The sequence below is a fragment of the Antechinus flavipes genome, chromosome 4, assembly GCF_016432865.1.
Source record: "Antechinus flavipes isolate AdamAnt ecotype Samford, QLD, Australia chromosome 4, AdamAnt_v2, whole genome shotgun sequence".
Classification (NCBI taxonomy): domain Eukaryota; kingdom Metazoa; phylum Chordata; class Mammalia; order Dasyuromorphia; family Dasyuridae; genus Antechinus; species Antechinus flavipes.
The window spans coordinates 392,770,848-392,788,556 of NC_067401.1; the positions used below are offsets into that span (position 1 = coordinate 392,770,848).

Consider the following 17,709-nt stretch of genomic DNA (forward strand, 5'->3'; position numbering starts at 1 on the left):
TAATAACTTTTGAAAATATCTTTTCAAAAGAGACGGTTACTATAGAGAAAGTATAAATGTAAGCTCCTGGAGAGCAATAATTGTTTATCATGTCTTTGAGTTCTCAAAGCATTGAAGTATAGTTTCTTCTATATAATACCTCCTCATCTAGCTCTCTCCTTACCTGACAATCTAAGAATCACCAACTGTTCAGTCCAGTGTTTTGTTAACAAAAGCCAATTCAAAGGGAAATGAGATCTGCATGAAACCAACCTCAGTGCTAGATCTGGAATCAAAAGATTTGTATTCAAATGCTAGCTTTGCTACTTATTAGCTATGCCATTTTGGCCAGATCATAAAACCTCTTTGGATCCCAAATTCCTTATCTAGGTTTGACTAATAGAACTCTGTTTCTTCCAATTCTAAGTCTATGATCCTTTTAATTTAATGAGTAATTTCAGTGAAAATAATAGTCCTTCACAATCACTGGCTTAAGTCTCAATAAATATTTTGAACATAATGAACAAATGTATCAAAAATTGTATATCTGAAGCATAAAATTTGTAATACTTGACATGAAAAATGGCAAAGGAATCTGACTTGACTGATAACTATTTTCAGTGGATGAGCTTTGTATTAACACTTAGAGTTTAAAACAATTTTTTTTGAACATTAAAGTTTAATTCTGGCTTGTAGCATACTTCCTAAAAGCAAATTGGGAGGAGCCTAGACAAGGTAATGAGTGACAGTGCATTCGATGCAAGCTGAAGAGGACTCATCATTCTATGTCATTCTGCTACAGGCAAAGACCATAGGAACTTAGGTCTGTCCAGCCCAGTATTCTTTTGCTAACAAGCCCCTCAAGGCACATGCCATGAGAGAGACATCAATGTCCTTGATGTCAACTTTCAAGGTTAGAAAAATTCAGATTGTCTTATTAATGAGATAAAGTTTTATAACAGATTGTGGCAGCCTGAGATAGTGTATGGAATATTGGACATAGAATGGGAAGACCTGGATTCATATTTTGCCTCTTCACAATTATTAGCTGTGTGATCCTCTTCAGATATATCTAATCTGTCATGAATAAGCTGTAATCTCTATTATGAATAGTTTCCATCCAGAGTATCTAGAACAGTGTCTGGTACACAATAGCTGTTTAGTAAATGCTTGTTGAATGTTTGGTTTAATGGTAACATAAATTTAAAGATTCTATTCAAGTATTCCTCATGAATGTGACCATTAAGGAGATATCATTCATGTTTATTTGCTAGTTTCTTTGCTAATTCTTATGATAGAATCAAGGAGTTGTATAGAAATGCTTACTCTCATACTTTTTATCTTATGGATTTGCTTTAGTGGAGGAAGATACCACATCAAAGAAATCATAGATCTTTGTAACATTAACCTATTTTAGAGATTCATCAAAATCCTTTTTTGAATTAATCTATATTTTCTGTCTGAAAATGTTCTAGTTTCAAAAGGTACCCTTCATTCCAATGTTTAGGAATTTGGCAAGAAGTTCCACATCACCTGTTACCTTTCAGAATTTTTTTTGTGTGTTCCCTTTCAGGGTAAAAAGTCTGAACTTCACTGCTTTCTTCAGCAACTTAGTGTCCCTCACTGGACCCCACTCTTCCTTCTCTCATTTTTGTTGTTTTCTGGACCTTATAAGATTCTATCATATCCACCTGAAGATGTGGTTAATGGATAGCATACAATATTCCAGCTTTAGGTGCAAGGCAGGATTGACTTTTTGTTTCTAAAATTTTCTCCCCGATTCCTAAAATTTCACTGACTTTGTGGATCATAACCACTTCTTGGGCTGACATCCAAGTCCTTTTCCAAGCTTTGGTTCTAGAACTCAGGAGAGACTTTCTTCTTCACATATGGCTTAATTTTTTTAAATTCTCATTTTATATTTACTTGAAAGTTCAAAATTCATTTCTTTTCTCTGTCTCACAAAAATTGTTATAGTAGGAGAATATTTTGGTATTAACGATGTAATCTAAATAATAAAAACATTATGAAATCTGTAACTCTTTAAAATTTACATAGTGTTTTCCCTTCTACAACCTTATTATGATTTAGGGAGCAACTTTGATTTTTTGGCATTCAAACTGAAAAACAAAAAAGCAAACAAAAACTATCCTGAAATTTGTCTTATGTTCTCTTCAAATTTTATGTAAAAAAGACAAGTTAAAAAAAAAAAAGGATTCAAAGATTGGAATTTAAAGAAAGCAGTCTCCAAGATATGTCATTGAATGGGTGTAGTGTAGTGGAAAGAAGATTGGATTTCGAGTCAAAGGATTTGCTTTTCAAAGAATCACAGAATTTCAGAGTTAGAAGTGATATTAGGGGCCAAGTAGTCCAATATATGACCCCAATAGAAGCCTTTTTGAATTCCAGCTTTTTCTTTTAAAAAGGTCACTTGTGTGACCTTGGGCAGCTCAATTTAATTCAGTTCAGCCTTCATCAACATTAACAGGGTACTATGGGCCTGGCTCCATACTAGGTGTTCTGCATAGAAAGACAAAAACAAAACTGTGTCTGTGCTCATGAAATTTACATCCCAAAAAGATGCAGAATGAGGTAGGTGAGATAACATGGGCACAGAGATATAAAGATAAAATGTATTTTAGATTGCAAAATATTTCATGGAGTATGGAAAACACTAAATACAGGAAGTCGCTCGATTTCTCTGGGTCTTAGTTTCCTTATCTGTAAAATGGGTCTGTATGTGACTTAAATGACATCTGGGGTCTCTTCTGGTTCTAACTTTATGACCCTTCAATTCATTCTTCTCTATCTTATAAATATGAAATCTGCTATTTGATAATATTGTGGATTGATTGGAAAAATCTTGAAATATCTTCTGAAAAATTTTTAAAAATTTAATATAATGTTAATGTTCTGGAAGGTAGCCAAGACATAGATAAAGAATTGACTTCAGAGAAAGGAAACTTGGATTCACATTACACTTTTGATCCCTACTGACTATGTGAGCCCTAGGCAAGCTAATGAACTCCTCAGTTCCCAGTAAACATTCTAAAACTCTTAAGTTAAGAGCAGATGCAGATCTGTGTGGGTAAATACAATTTCCTCAGCAGGAGTCTTAGAAATAGATAAAATCACATAAATACTTCAAAAATAAAATGTTTAATATTTTGTGTTTTAATCTATGCTATTCTTTTAAAAACTGCTAATCTATATAAAGTATACATGGCACAGTTGCTAACCATAATACTACTTTCCAATTATTTTGCATATGGTAGAAATTAAAAATGGGATTAGTATCAGAGTTGTGATTTGGAATGTAAGCTCTTTGAGGGTAGGGACTAATTTTTTTTTGAAACCCCAGCAGTTAAGCACATGGTCCAGCCTTTAGTCAGTGTTTAAGAAATTAAGAAATTTAATAAATAAGAGTTGAGTTAACTACTTTATGGCCCATGAATGTCTAATACTGAAAAGCTTCCAGCCTAGCAGTTCTTAACCTGAACGCTATGAATTTAAAAAAAAATATTTTAGCAACTATATTTCAATATGATTGCTTTTCTTTGTGATCTTATTGATATTAAAATACATTTTTTCTACTGAGAAAGGGCATGTTACTCCACCAGTCTGTCAAATTATAGATGTTCTAGAAGGTCTTGATAGTTTTTCCCAACTGAAATTTTATGATTCTATAAAGTTGTTATATTTGAGGAAACACATTTTGAAGAATGATTTTGGTTATCATTGCAGAGATATTGCCCATGTAACTTAGCTCCCATTCAGCATTTAGTAGTAAACAACTTTTGATGTATTGAAGCAGGCAAACTTCTATGGAAACAGCTGTAACAACATTTATTTTTAAAAGGCATACTTCAAAATTCTGACTAAAAACAAACCAAAGGCTAGATATCAGTTGTATCTGATATATAGCACTTTAAGGTTTGATAACTCTCTCTATATTATCTCATTTGAATTCTGCAACTACACTGTGAAGTGTTAATTATCCTACTTTATAGGAAAGGGAAGGGGAGAAGACTACAAGATTAAGCACTTACTGTATTAAATGCTTTATATATTTTTTATTTTTATAATAACCTGGGAAGTAAGTTACTATTATTTCTATTTTATAGTTGAGGGCATTGAGGCAGGCAAGAGTTAAATGACTTGTCCAGAGTCACACAATAACTAAATGTTTGAAGTTGAAGTTGAATGTTTCCCAGACTCCAGATATAGCATCATTCAGCTGCTTCTAAAATGAGAAATTCAAGGTTCAGAGTTATGTGACTTATATACTTAGTTAGGGAGCTTGTGAGTGTCAAGCATAATTCAAATTTACTTCTTCCTAACTCCATATGCAACACTTTACCCATTATGCTCGTTACTAGCACAGGTGGAAAAAAAAAAAAAAAACAAGTCTTATCTCTTAAGTCACAGCATCCAAAAAAACTCATGAAACTCTGTAATTCAATACAATGACTTCAGAGGAAATTCTTTGACTTAGTTCTATTTGAGTTTTGACTATTTTTCTAATCAGGGACATGTTCTCACCTAATTTGAGAAAAAATGAACAACTGCATTTGAATAAAATATCCCAAGATGCCCTGAATTATTTGGACACCAACTGTGTAATAGGTTGTGAAGTACTCATCTCAAGATTTGCTGGAGACAGCATTGTAAATTACAAGAGTGAGAAATAACAAATCCAACCTTGCTCTCCATGATAAAGATGCCCTTCAGATGCTAAGTAGAGCATATTTGATTGTGTTAGATTTTCTTTTCCTGAGAAAGCAGCATGATAAATCAGTGCATCTAAAAATACATTCTTGGGGAAATTTCTCATTCTCCAACATTTCTTCATTATAAAGTGTAGTTCAAAGTGTTAATGATCACACTTGATCAATCTAGTCACTTCAATTTTCTACTAAATCACTGGTTAATCTTAATCAAGTAATATAATTACTCAATGTGATCTGGAAATACAGAGACCATTATTTGGCTTTTATCATAAAAACAAAGTCAAATAACAGATGAAACAATCATAAGACATTTTATAAACACAAAGAACTTTAGAATCCCTTATTAATTTTAATATAATCTTAGCTTTAGATGGGACATTAGGGAACATCTAGTATAATCTTCTATTCAACTGAGGAATATTTTTGTAGCATTCCTGACAGTTACCCATTCTCTGGGTAATATCCACTTCTAGTAACTGAAAACTCCCTAATTTGTGAAGAGTCCATTCCATTGTGTATAACTCATTCTTAGATAGTAATGAGGTCTTAGGTCATTGGGATTTGCAGAAAATCTGAAATACTGATAAAATTACTCCCTGAGGCAAGCAGGGAAAGGCACTGATGGGGATTAGTTCAACTTTATAGTGCTAACCTTTGTGGAGGTTGCCCCACCTTGCTGTGTCCAGTCAGAATACAAGTTATGGCAAAGCTCTAAGGTTAATTTTCCTTATAAATCTGTCTATGACCCATGCCATCTTTGCTGAATACCTTTTGGGTTGAGCCTGTTAAAGTGTTCTGTCTCCTCCTCCTTCCCCCATGTCTCATAATGTCTTTCCTCTCATCCCACCAATATACCTCATGTGTCTTTCATTTTCTTATATCTAATTCTTTTAGAGTGCTAAGTTCCTCTATAAATTTAGCCTGTCAATCAATGGCATATTTACATAGCTTGATATATTCCTTTAATGGGTTCTTCCAAAGTCCTTTCCTTGGTAAACCTATTGCTCTCCCAAATCGCTTTCATATTTACTACTTCTGATATCTATTTTGCCTCTTCGTTTTATTTATAACCTCTTCTCATAAATAAACTTACCTCTTGCCAAAGAGAATGACCATTGTGAATTTTTCACATGACAAAACCCCAACATTTGGTGCCAGTTGTTATCTTAATTCTCATCATTTTGTGCTTACATCAATCAATTACCTTTGGTACTATACCCTAAACACATCAATAGTGTTTTCTTTTAGTTCCCCAATCTGATCTAATTCTACTCTCTAGAGACAAGTTGACTAAATTTCCTGTTCCACAGAGCATTTCTATAGTCCTATATAGTATAGAGTGTTGGACTTGTAGACAAGAGACAGTTGGGCTCAAATTCCACATGAGACATTTACTTGATTTCTCTAAGTCTCAGTTTCTTCATCCATTAATGGTGAGGAAATAATATTGTTGTGAGGACAAGAAAAGTGCTCTGCAAACTGAGTTTTATGCCAATATCAATTTTTAGTACTACTATAATGATTTCTCATTTCTCTTCGAGGATTCACAGCCCTATTCTCTCTTCTCATCCTTCATATGGAATGATTGTCAAAATCATCCCTGGTCTCTACCTTCTCAACAAACCCTATTTTAACAATAATCCTAATAAAATGTGGCACTCCAAAATGGACACCTCATTCCAGAGGTGTTCAAACTGATAATAGTAACAATCTCACTTGTTGTTGTATTTTGAGGTTTACAAAATTTGGTCCCCAAAACAGCAACCTAGAGCCCAAGTTCTTAAACTGTGAGTTGTGACCCCATATGAGGTCTTATAATTGCATTTGAGAATTGTGACATTATGATTTATTATCAGTAAATACATGATTTGTATACCTATTTTATATACCTATGTAACTGGGGTCATGTAAAAATTTCTTAGGCAACAAGGAATTGCAAGTTTAAGAAGCCCTAATTAGAGTACAATGGAACTTGTCCTCTCTTTGATCTAGAAACTATTTTTCTTGATACAGTCTAATTTATTGCTATTGGGAGGCTGCAGAATTACTCTGGTGGCTCATGTTAAAAGTTCTAAATCTTTTGTCTATTCCAAAGTCAGAGCCCTTTAATACTATACTCGTATGGTTGATTTGCTTATTCCAAATGTAGGTTTTCATATTTATCTCTTTTTAAAATTTTATCTTATATGTTAAGTCCATCATTCCAGCTACCAATATTATCTTAAATCCTTATGCTGTCATCCAATGGCTATCTTTCTCAGCTTTGTACCATCCACATATTTATTTAACATAATTAACATTAACATGTCTTCATACAAATCAGGATAACATTTTTGAACATTACTTCACCAAAGACAAGAAGTCTAGAGCATCACCACTGGACACTTTTCTACAATTTGATCTATTAACTAACATTCTTTGAGCATGGACATTAACTAATTATGGACCCAACTATTTGTTATTTTCCCCTCTTTCTAGGATATCCTCATTTGTTTCTCTTTACCTGCTGAATTCCTAACCATCCTTTAGAGTCCAACTTTTGTAGAGACCTTTGTCATGACAATTTCATGACCCTAACCTTCAGTAATAAGAATCTTTTCAGCTCAGACTTCACACACCAATTTGTTTTCTACCTCTTTAAAGTACTTATCATACAACATTGTGCATTATAGCTACATATGTTGATGTGCTATCTTTTTAAATAGATAACAATCTTCCTGCATCAAGAAGTTTTAACTGAAATATCTCTTTCTTAATCCCTAGAATAGTATTTTATATACAATGGAAACTTAAAATATCTGTCAAAGGATAAATAAAAATTCATTGACTCATGAATGAAACATGAGAAATCTCTTAGTTTTTCCCTATCTATCCAATCTCCTAATCAAAAGGATTAATTTTTCAGACAGTCATACTTTTCCAGAGAAGGATCACATTTGTTTACAAATGCCATGACTCTAACATGGACTCTAAGTAAACATCAGAGAGTTACAAACAACCTTTGTAAAAGCTTTAAAAAATTCAAAATACATGGTTACAAATATATGTCAAGGACAGTTACCTATTAAGAAGAAAGGCTATATTTTCTTCATTAGCTTGTAATGTTGGACTCTTGTCTTTCATTTTTACAAGAAAAACTTATGTTTTTCTTCAGATTACCAAATCTCTTAATTAAAGATATTGAATTTTACATTAAAAGTAAAAACAATTTTAAAAATCATCTTAAGAATTTTGAATGGTGATGTTCCTTTAGCATATCAAACCATTTGCTTCCATGTCTCTTTGTTCTCTGACACAGATTTTTCACCAGGGTGGTGATACTCTCCAAATTAACAGGCTAAAGAAGCACATCCATATGCAAATTGCATGTGGTAGTTGAATTGTGAGTAGAATGAAATATATACTTTGTAGTATAAGAAAAAAGTTCAGAACTTTAGTACAAAAGGATTTGGGAAGTTTTCCAAAAGATGTCTGTTTTGAGAGATAAGAGGAATAAGAGGATGGATGTTTTTAATAGAGAAAGTATAAGTAAGTTAATGATATGAATAAATAAGAATTTGATGTATCCTTAAATTCTCCAGAGAAAAGGAGAAAGAGGGGGGAAAAAAGAGAAGGACAAGGGAAATATATACACGATGTTTATAGACCAGATTGGCAATGGTTTCCTTGGGTGCTTCCTTATTGAAACTTGACTATAGAAAAATATTATAAAGGACAGAAGTAAAAGATCCCATGCATCAGTGTGATATGTTGTGCTTGATAGGTTATTTTAGAGAATGGCACACTTAAAGCAAATGAAGACAAAGTCACACAGAAGTGAGAGGTAGAAGACACAGTAGAGACAAAGGTAGAGGTTTATTTAATGTAAAAAAGTGAAAAAACTATGATCATAAATAACATGATAGAGAATACAGAAATATAAAGAAAAGGGACAGCATTTTAAAAAATTGGATGTTTCAGGATGACAAAGCTTTAGAAAATAAGGTAATTAATTTACAATCACAGCAAAAATAATGGCATTGGTGTTGTACATACAGAGAAAGTGTGAATGACCATCTAATTGTATCATATATTAAATGTCATAAACTGGACCATATAGTATGTGATCGTATATACTACTTTAATATCATAGATTACCCATTAATAATTGTTGTATGTATGGAATCTTTATATATTTGAAGTGTTCAGCTATGGCCAGTTTTTTATCTGATCCAAAACTGTACTAGAATGGTTGATGTGAGTATCTTTATCCCAGTTCCCTTGTCATACAGTATCAGATTAGAAGAAATCATCTGATACAGCAGTGTAGCAACTAAGGAAAGTGGATACTTTGAGTATAGAAAGCAAAGACTTTGAGATTAGCTGCTATCTCCTCCCATGAAATAATTGACATGTCTACATGACACATACTTGCAATATGAAATCTTCTAATTGCTATAGAAAAATAAAATTAGCTATCTTTATCTTAAGTTGATTCCAATTAAAATTAACCCCTTGAATATAAGGGTTACTACTTGGATATCAACTTTTAGAGTTACCTTTGTTAAATGTCCCAAGAGAGGGATTCATAACATGAATACTTAGATATGAAGAATAGTATAAAGAGAGACAAATGTGAGCTTTACTCTGATCCTTTCTACTAGAAAATAACATTTTAAAAACATCTTTAACTATACAAACATTAAGAATTGCCTAGCTCATGTTTTTACTCTCATGTTTTCAAACTAATACATGTTTTAAAAAATCATGCTATTGTTATTTTAGCATCTAAATTAAATGTATCAAAATGGAAACAAAACTTACTTTTAAATATGCACAAATATTTGTGTTAGATAGCTATTAGTGTGTATTAGGTAGCTGTTATTGTCTTCCCTTCTAAGGCTTTAGATACTCTGTATCTGTCATGAATGCACCAATTTATGTATATGCTACCTTTTCCCATACAAAGGAAAACTCTTTTTGTTTTTTCTTCATATAGTCAGTACTTATCCCCATGCCTAGCCAGAATAAATGCTTAATAAACACTAACTGATTGATTCATTGGTATAGTGAATAGACCACTAGATTTGGAGTCAGGAGGACCTGACGTTGAATGTGGCCTGACACTTGCTGAGTGTGTGACCTAGACAAGTCATCTAACTTCTTGCAGCCTCAGCTTTCTCACCTACAAAATAAGGAGAATAACAGCAGCTACCTCACTGAGGTTTTGTAAGGATCCAATGAAAAAAAACAGATATAAAATACTTTGTTATTCTCAAAGTGCTATATAAATGTTACCTATTACCTATTGCAGAGCAAAAATTGCCAAGCCGATGGGAGTTACAAAAATAGTAGGGAATAAAATTTCCTCCAATGACTATTTTTATATACTATAAAGTAACATATTAAACAAGACACAGTATTATTATTATTATATCTTATTTTTATATGTACTGTGTCAATCCATAATTTTCCGATGGAAACATCCTTGGTGGGGTAGTGAATATGTATAATCAAGTGCAAAGCTAAAATGTATTTTCATGGTGAAAAGGTCTCTACTTCTTATATCCTTTCAAATAACTGGCTCTACAGAACATTTTTTTTTAAATAACAAAAAACAGATAAAAAAAGATCTTGTCATCTGAGATGCTATTTGACCCCTTTATGTATATAAACTATATATCACTACTATATGATTTGGTTTGTAATGAGGTTCATTGAGAGATCTCTTAATGACTCTCCAAATACATAAATCCAAGAAAGAAGTCTTCTCTTTGAAATAACAGGGTGGGAGATAAGGGGCTGCTTAGCCTGACTTTTTATTTAAGAAAGAAATGTTTTACAGATCAGAAATAAAATTGTACTAAGTATAATTTGTTCTATTGAAACTAATTGTATTCAAGAATATACACTAAATTGTCCATGACTTGAAATTTCCTAATGATAGTGTCTTGTTGTTAATCACTTTCATTCTCTGTCTCTGTCTCTGTCTGTCTGTCTGTCTCTCTCTTTCTCCCTCTCTTTCACACACACATACTCATATACATCCTTTCTCCTTTTTCTCATATATATGTGCATATAGATTATGATATTTATATATACACATACATGCATATATATGCATCTTATCATAATGAGTTAGGGCATCTTTTTATGTAGTTCTATATAACCATATGGATGGGAGGTAAAAGAAGTTCAATCATTAACTTTCAAATTTAGACCATCCTATCATAAAGTATAGACCCTAGTGAAGTAATATAAAAAACAGTAGGAAAAGCAGTGAATTTAGGCAAATCGTAATATAAATTTAGTTACAGAAATAGATAGGAGAGCAGAGACCCCTGTTCTGACTGTCACACAGAACAATCCGTCATTACTTGATTCATAATGGCAGCCACACCCTGCCCATTTGTGTGAAAAGCTTCTGAATGCTAGAAGTTTTTGTGTTAATAAGGCTCAACGCTATCAAAAGGAAATGCATTATATAGATATGAAATGGTAGCATAAACTTCAAAACTGCCTTTAGAATCATTTAAAACTCAGATTGCTAATTTTTTAAAGTTCTAAAGCTGACTTTCCCACCCAAAAAAGATACTCTCAGTAATCTTCCTGTTCGCCCCATTCAATAATTGGATCATCATCCATTCGAAGAATAAGGTAAGAAAGAAGCTGAAAGAGATTCTGCCACAATAAAAGAGAGACATAGAAGGAGAGGTCGCTTACATCGAGCTCACAGCGCTCACCGGCGAAGTTTCCATCACAGTTGCACTGAAATGTGTTGAGCAGATTCCGGCACAGGCCTCCATTTAAGCAGGGGTCAGAGTCACATTCATTGATGTCCTTTTCACACCTCAAAAAGCAAACAGAGATATCCCATCCCCAACTTGTTGAAGGAACTTATTGAGAAACAGTGACTTGAGTATATATTTCAACAGTCCTTAGAACAAAATCTTATCTACCAGATGTCATGCAATGTGAGGAAAACACCCTTTAAAATTCTTCTATCAAACCTCTTGTTCAGGGTAAAGAAAGTATATCTTCAGAAAAATTGTCTTCACTTAGCTAGAATGAATAAAACAGGTGTATGCCTTTGGAATCCAACTGAGAAGCTGGGGCAATGTAAAACCTAGTTTCTCCCTGGAGAGTATTAGTGTGTTTTTCCCACCTTATAAAAGTTATGTTTATTAGGGACATGTGAGAACCATAAGAGAGGGGATAGTGTTGCTATATCAGAGGCAGTTGAATGAATACAGCCAAAATTCTAACCAACAGTGCCCCCATTTACATCATCTGTGAGGGTGCTAGTGTGCTAAGTAGGAAATCCAACTAAAATATTGAAAAGGTTCATTTTTAGAAGGTCTGTGATTTTGTTTTCACTCTGTACTCCAGAGAAAAGGGCAAAGTAGACTGGGAATGGCTTCTAACAGAGAATACAGCTGTGCTTCAGGTACTCAGACCCTTTTCCAAAATTTCAGGAAGTTTCTCTGCCATATAAGAGCATAATCTGCAGAAAGAAACATTATTTCAAGATTTAGCAAGCCTTTTTTTTTTTTTTTTGAATTTTGGTGACAAAATAACATTGCTAATTTGTTTTGTCTTTAACCAGCAACTTGTCCATGAACTTAGAAAATTCTCAATGATGCCAAACTGTACTGTTTCAAAATTCACATTAAATTCCATTAAATAGGATTTGGCATTACAGGTGAGAAAGATGCTTATAATAGACAAGCATGGTTTGTAAAGCACACTTCTTTGGACTCTTGATGAATAGAGTGGTAGGTAAGGGAGAAGGAGGAAGAAAAAGTCAGTATCTTCCAAGAAAAACATACCCTTACCCCCACAGATACCTTACATGCTTGAGAAATTTTGTTTTCCTTTTTTGGCCTAGGCTTCTGGGCTGGAAGGAGTCTTCTCTGATTAGATCTGAGCTAAATTTTACAACTTATCAGAGTCTGCCAAAGCACTCTCTGTACCGGGTGGGCAGGAGTGTTCCATTTCATCCATCATTCACAACCTGCTGGGCCGATTTTGTCAAGTATGGGATTTAACCAGTCAACAGAGGAGACACATTTTCAGTTGAAAGTTTTTCAACATCTTTGGGGGCTTTATAAGTTATATCCATTAGGTCTTGGGATACTGCTATAACATTTCCTTGGATTTCTCTAGCTTCTTTCTCTACCCATCTATGCACTTCCCCCATCCCTTTTTCTTTATGTAGTTCTTTTAATGAAGATAGGGCTGAACAACACCAGTTCTGAAGTTATTTGAGTGTTCATTAGAGGCTAACTAGTTGGTAGAAATGAAAATAAATAAATCTATTCGCATCTGGCGAATTAACTAATGATGGGAAGGGGCTTTGGAAGTGTGGAAAGTATTAAGTGCTTGCTGGTTTGGAAATCAGTTTGCTGAAAGGAAGTTTACACAGATGATTCCTCTACTTTCCCCATTACTTTTCTGGGGAATATTCCCCTGTCCCCAAAATTTTTCATGTTAAAAATTCAACCTTAATTCCTGTATTTTTTTTGGAATGAATAAATGTAGAAAAAATTTTAAAAGGATTACTTTATATTAAATAGTAACAATGGGTAAAGATAGGAGGAAAAATAACATACCCCAAAGCTCTGGATCATTAATAAGGGCGTAGATAGCCTTTAAAAAGTATGTCATGAAATCAGAATCATGTAAGAAGTAAAAGTTCAGATCGTTCCGAGAGGATACCAAACTTAGAGCTGAGGACTAGTTGCAGTATTTGGGAGCTGTAATAAGTTAGAGGCCAACTGAGCAGTCTCTAGCAGTTAATGTGATGTGTGACATTGATTGGTGTGTACAGAATGTCTAAAGTGAGGAACAAAAACTATGGAAAGTAGGAATGTGGCTTAGGGCCATAGCCTGCTATATCTATGCTCAGGAAGCGGAGGGATGCCTGTGCTTGGCAACATCAACAGAAGCTGTGTTGTATGGCAAAGGCTAGATTTACCCCTAAGGGACCCAACCAGCCAAAATAAAGGAATGCCTCCAGTCTGCCTACTGTTTGGCAGAAATAAGGACATTATGGCCCAGATGTCTAGCCATAATAAGTAGCTAAAAAGTGAAAAATGTAGGCAAACTATTTGTGCTTTATGCAATCCTTTCCCACCAAATACATTTACACAATAACTATTTAACTTTTTTCCAAAAAAAAAAAAAACAAAAAACTATGTGGGCATAATTTGGATGCATTTGAATTTCTTTATTGTGTAAAGGGATAAGTAGGGAGACTACATGATCCCAACCTGACTTTGGAGCTAGCTGTATGGGATTGGCAGATGATGGCTTTTCTTTGAATATAAGTGAGTGTATTCATCTGTCTGCCTCTGACACCACCAGATGAAAAATGTTGAGGGTCTTAGATGCCAGCTCTGAGGGTAAAGGGAGGATAAAAAAGTAGGATATTATTGCTGAGCTTCTGGTTATCTTGGCAGGCTGATGGTTTAGTCCTTCTTTCTTGTGCACTGTTTAATTTTAAATTGATAGAAACCTCATTTTTGCCATGTTTGGAATTCTTGTGATAGTCCCATGGAGCCAGGAGCATTTATATGCTGAGGGAGGAGCGAGAAGTATTGGTATCATGGAGGTGGGGATAAATAACCTTTGGAATTTTTATCAGTTATGTTTTTCCTGTTAAGGTCTCTCATGAACAAATTCTAATACCACTGTGTTTACATTTCAGGTCACCCTGTCTCTGTCTCTCATTGAACTATGCTAAAATTCTAGAATTCTGAATGTCTGCATCTAGGTAGAGTTTTCCTTTGGGGATTGAGATAAGAAGAAATCAGTGGGGATGGAAGGAAGGAAGGGGAGCATTGGAGCAGGAAGAAGCTGGGATCATCTAGTTGAATTCTTTCCCCCAGCATGAATTTTAGTCAACTCCTGAGGTGGCTCACCATTGTCCAGTAAAACCTGGCCGGCACACGCATTTTAAATCACCCTGGAGCTCTGTGCAGTTGCTGTGATTGTAGCAAGTGAGGTTTCTTCTCTCGTTCCCACAGACTGTCATCGGTAATCTGGTTTGTCTAGAAAGATAAGAGTGACAGTCACAGATGTTCATCTTGTTCATTTCATTGAAGAAAACTTTTTTTCTGCCCCAAAAGTTCCTACGTGGAGCAATCGCCTGGTTAATTAAGAACACAGGCTGACTTAGCTCCAAATGTTTAAACGCTCAGTATTACACATGAGTTACTTTCCCCACTAAATGAGGCTCGGCAGGGGGCTGCAGCAGGAGCGACTATCCATCTTCCATGTCTACACAGTTTTCTTGTAGGAGACAAGATCTATGCTATGGTGTGGCTATAAATTTGGAATCGGAAAGGAACTTACTATATTTGCTGCTGCCTGGCTAATAAATCACCCAAAGCAATAGGAAAAAAAAAAAAAAAAAAAAAAAAAGCACGTCTCTCAAAGGCCAGGAAAACTGGGACAGGAGTCTGGTACCAAATCACCCAAGTGACTTGGCTGTTGGCTTTCAGAATTGACCTCCCCTTGCCCTGCCAGCCCTTGTTGCTCCCTATCTAATAATTCATAGCAAAGCAGAACTCGGGCCAAATTCTCCCCAAAATGTTTGTATACAGAACAGAATGGGAACTGCTCCTGGATCTAGTGTGGCCATTTTGGATGGCAATCAAGTTGTGTACGTGATGGAATCCATATAAGATTCCAGAATATGTTCTGTCAATGTTTTGTTTTTGTTTTTGTCTTTTTTCCCAATGAAATCTTACCCTGTAAAGCTCTGTATTTTAGATTTTAGATGAGATATTTGCTTAGTATTTCATGTATACAAATGATAGGGAAACTTATGTGAAAGGGGTGTGAAAGGGTAGGAGAAGGGGATGTGACCCAATCACAGAAACCAATCCATTTGATTGGTAATCTGGTCCAATCCCCTGCTTTTACAGATGAGGGAACTGAGGTCCAGGAAGATTGTGAATTTGTCCAGAATCCCATAGTATATAAGGTTCTAGTTGGAATTAGAATTAAGTATTTGAACTTGGTCCTTGAACTCTGGAGCTGGTGCTTTTAAGTGTACCAGAAAGGAGTGTTTTGTTGAAAAGTCAATTATTTTCTCAACTATCCTCTACTATGAGGTTCTAGTGTGATGGGATATGAAGACAAATAAGTAGCTATCTTTGCATATATGAATATAAATGCAATACAGCAATATCAATTACATTTTATTGGACACTTGAGAAGTTTTCTACTACCTCTAAAAGCAAATAGGAAGTCTTTTGTTATTTAAAACTTTTCACAAGATGGCTTCTTCCCCATTTCTACGTTATTTTATGTGAATTCTTCCATACACTCTGTGATCTGGCTATTGGATCATACTGTTAATCCTTGTATGTGACACTTCATCTCCTGTCTCTGTGACATTATTTTTGTTCTCCATGCCTAGAATTCTCTTCCTGTCCTTCTCTCCCCTCCTCACTCACAATATTTTCTTGACCTTCCTTTAAGATTGAATTCACATTCTACTTTCTGCTGAAGACTCTCCTCTCCATCTCCTATTGTTTTTATCTGAAATTATCTTCCATCTACTATATCATATCTTTTAGGTACCTCATTTTTTATATATGTTTCCTTCAATAGAATGGCACATTTTGAGGGCAGGAATAATGTTCAGCCTTTCTTCATATTTCCAGAGCTTAGTAAGAGTGTTTTAGCCCTTAATAAATGCTGGATAAAAGAGTGTTGACTGACTTACATAATGTATCTGTGGTTTCATTAGTGCATAAGTACACAATCCAAATCACCTATTTATAATTTAAGATTAAAATCTTAGAGGAAGGATCTAATTGTTGTATAACCAATTAATATCAGAGATAGGATTTGAATGCACTTTTTTCCCCACTCTAGGTCTAGAATTTTATTCACTATACCAAGGTGCCTCTTCAATAAAAACTTATATTTGCATTATCAGTTTCCCAAGTGTTTTCCCATCCATTTTCATTTGATGATTCTCATTAGAAATGAGACAGATGTGAATTCCCATTTTGTAGATCTGAAAATTAGGGAAAGAGATCTTGGTGAAGTGATTTGCCTAAGATCATATATCTAGTAAATGGAAAAGTCAGGAAGTTTCATAAACTCTTTATTGCTCTAGGATAAAATAGAGATTTCTCTTTTGGGAAGATAAAGCCCTTCATAACTGGGCTCCAGTCTATTTATTCCAGACTGATTATATATTATTCCCTATCTCCCCACATATGCTACACTTTAACCAAACTGATCTATTTCCTGTTCCTTATAAATGACAACTTATCTCACCTTCATCCTTTTTCTTTTCTTTCTTTTTTTTTTTTTTTGGCAAAGGTCCCTTAATCAGGAAGCCTGATGGAAGATAAATGTTAATTATTGTTATTGCTATTGTTATTGTTGAACAGTGAATCAACAAGCATGAACCTGGAACTTTCTATGTTTCAGGCAATATAACGAGAGTAGAAGACTCTAGGAAAAGTTTCTTGTAGAAGGTAGATTTTTTTTCCTCTTTATCTTTGATTCTTGGAAGCCCTTTAAAGAAATCTTCCTAATTCCCATGCTATCACCACTGCTGTTACTGGTATCATCTATCCCCAGTTACTTTGCATTTATATTCTGTATATCGACTATTTGTTTATTTGTATAAATGTTGCATCCACCAGTAGAATGGGAATGTGAATATGTGTGTGTGTGTGTGTACCCCATATGCCTTATCTGGTTGGCACATAGTAGACACTTCATAAATTCTTGTTTAATTGAATTCAATGCAGGTCTAATTCCTAGCCTCAGGCTCATTATCATTTATTAGACTACCTTTATAATACATTGCAATGAAGCCCATTAAGAAAGAGAGAGAATGAAACAGCTCACATGGGAGGATCATTCATTTTGCTATGACTGATTAAAATAACTATAATCCCTTTGGACAGGTTGGTGTATCTATCTGAACATAAATTTATAAGCCAAAACACAGAAATAGATTGTAAACTTCTTGAGGATGAGGAATATC

The 17,709-nt window shown here is 34.4% G+C and overlaps 1 protein-coding gene across 2 annotated transcripts in view; it reads right to left on the reverse strand.

The window, feature by feature from the left end:
- The window catches only part of CRB1 (crumbs cell polarity complex component 1), a 267,773-nt gene that overhangs the window by 28,278 nt on the left and 221,786 nt on the right, over positions 1–17,709 (reverse strand). For both annotated transcript variants that reach the window (XM_051998714.1, XM_051998712.1), the window contains exons 10-11: positions 14,612–14,740; positions 11,412–11,538 (exon numbers count right to left, since the gene is read on the reverse strand). In XM_051998714.1, coding sequence (XP_051854674.1) covers positions 11,412–11,538; positions 14,612–14,740 — 256 coding nt within the window. The remainder of the gene's footprint in view (positions 1–11,411; positions 11,539–14,611; positions 14,741–17,709) is intronic.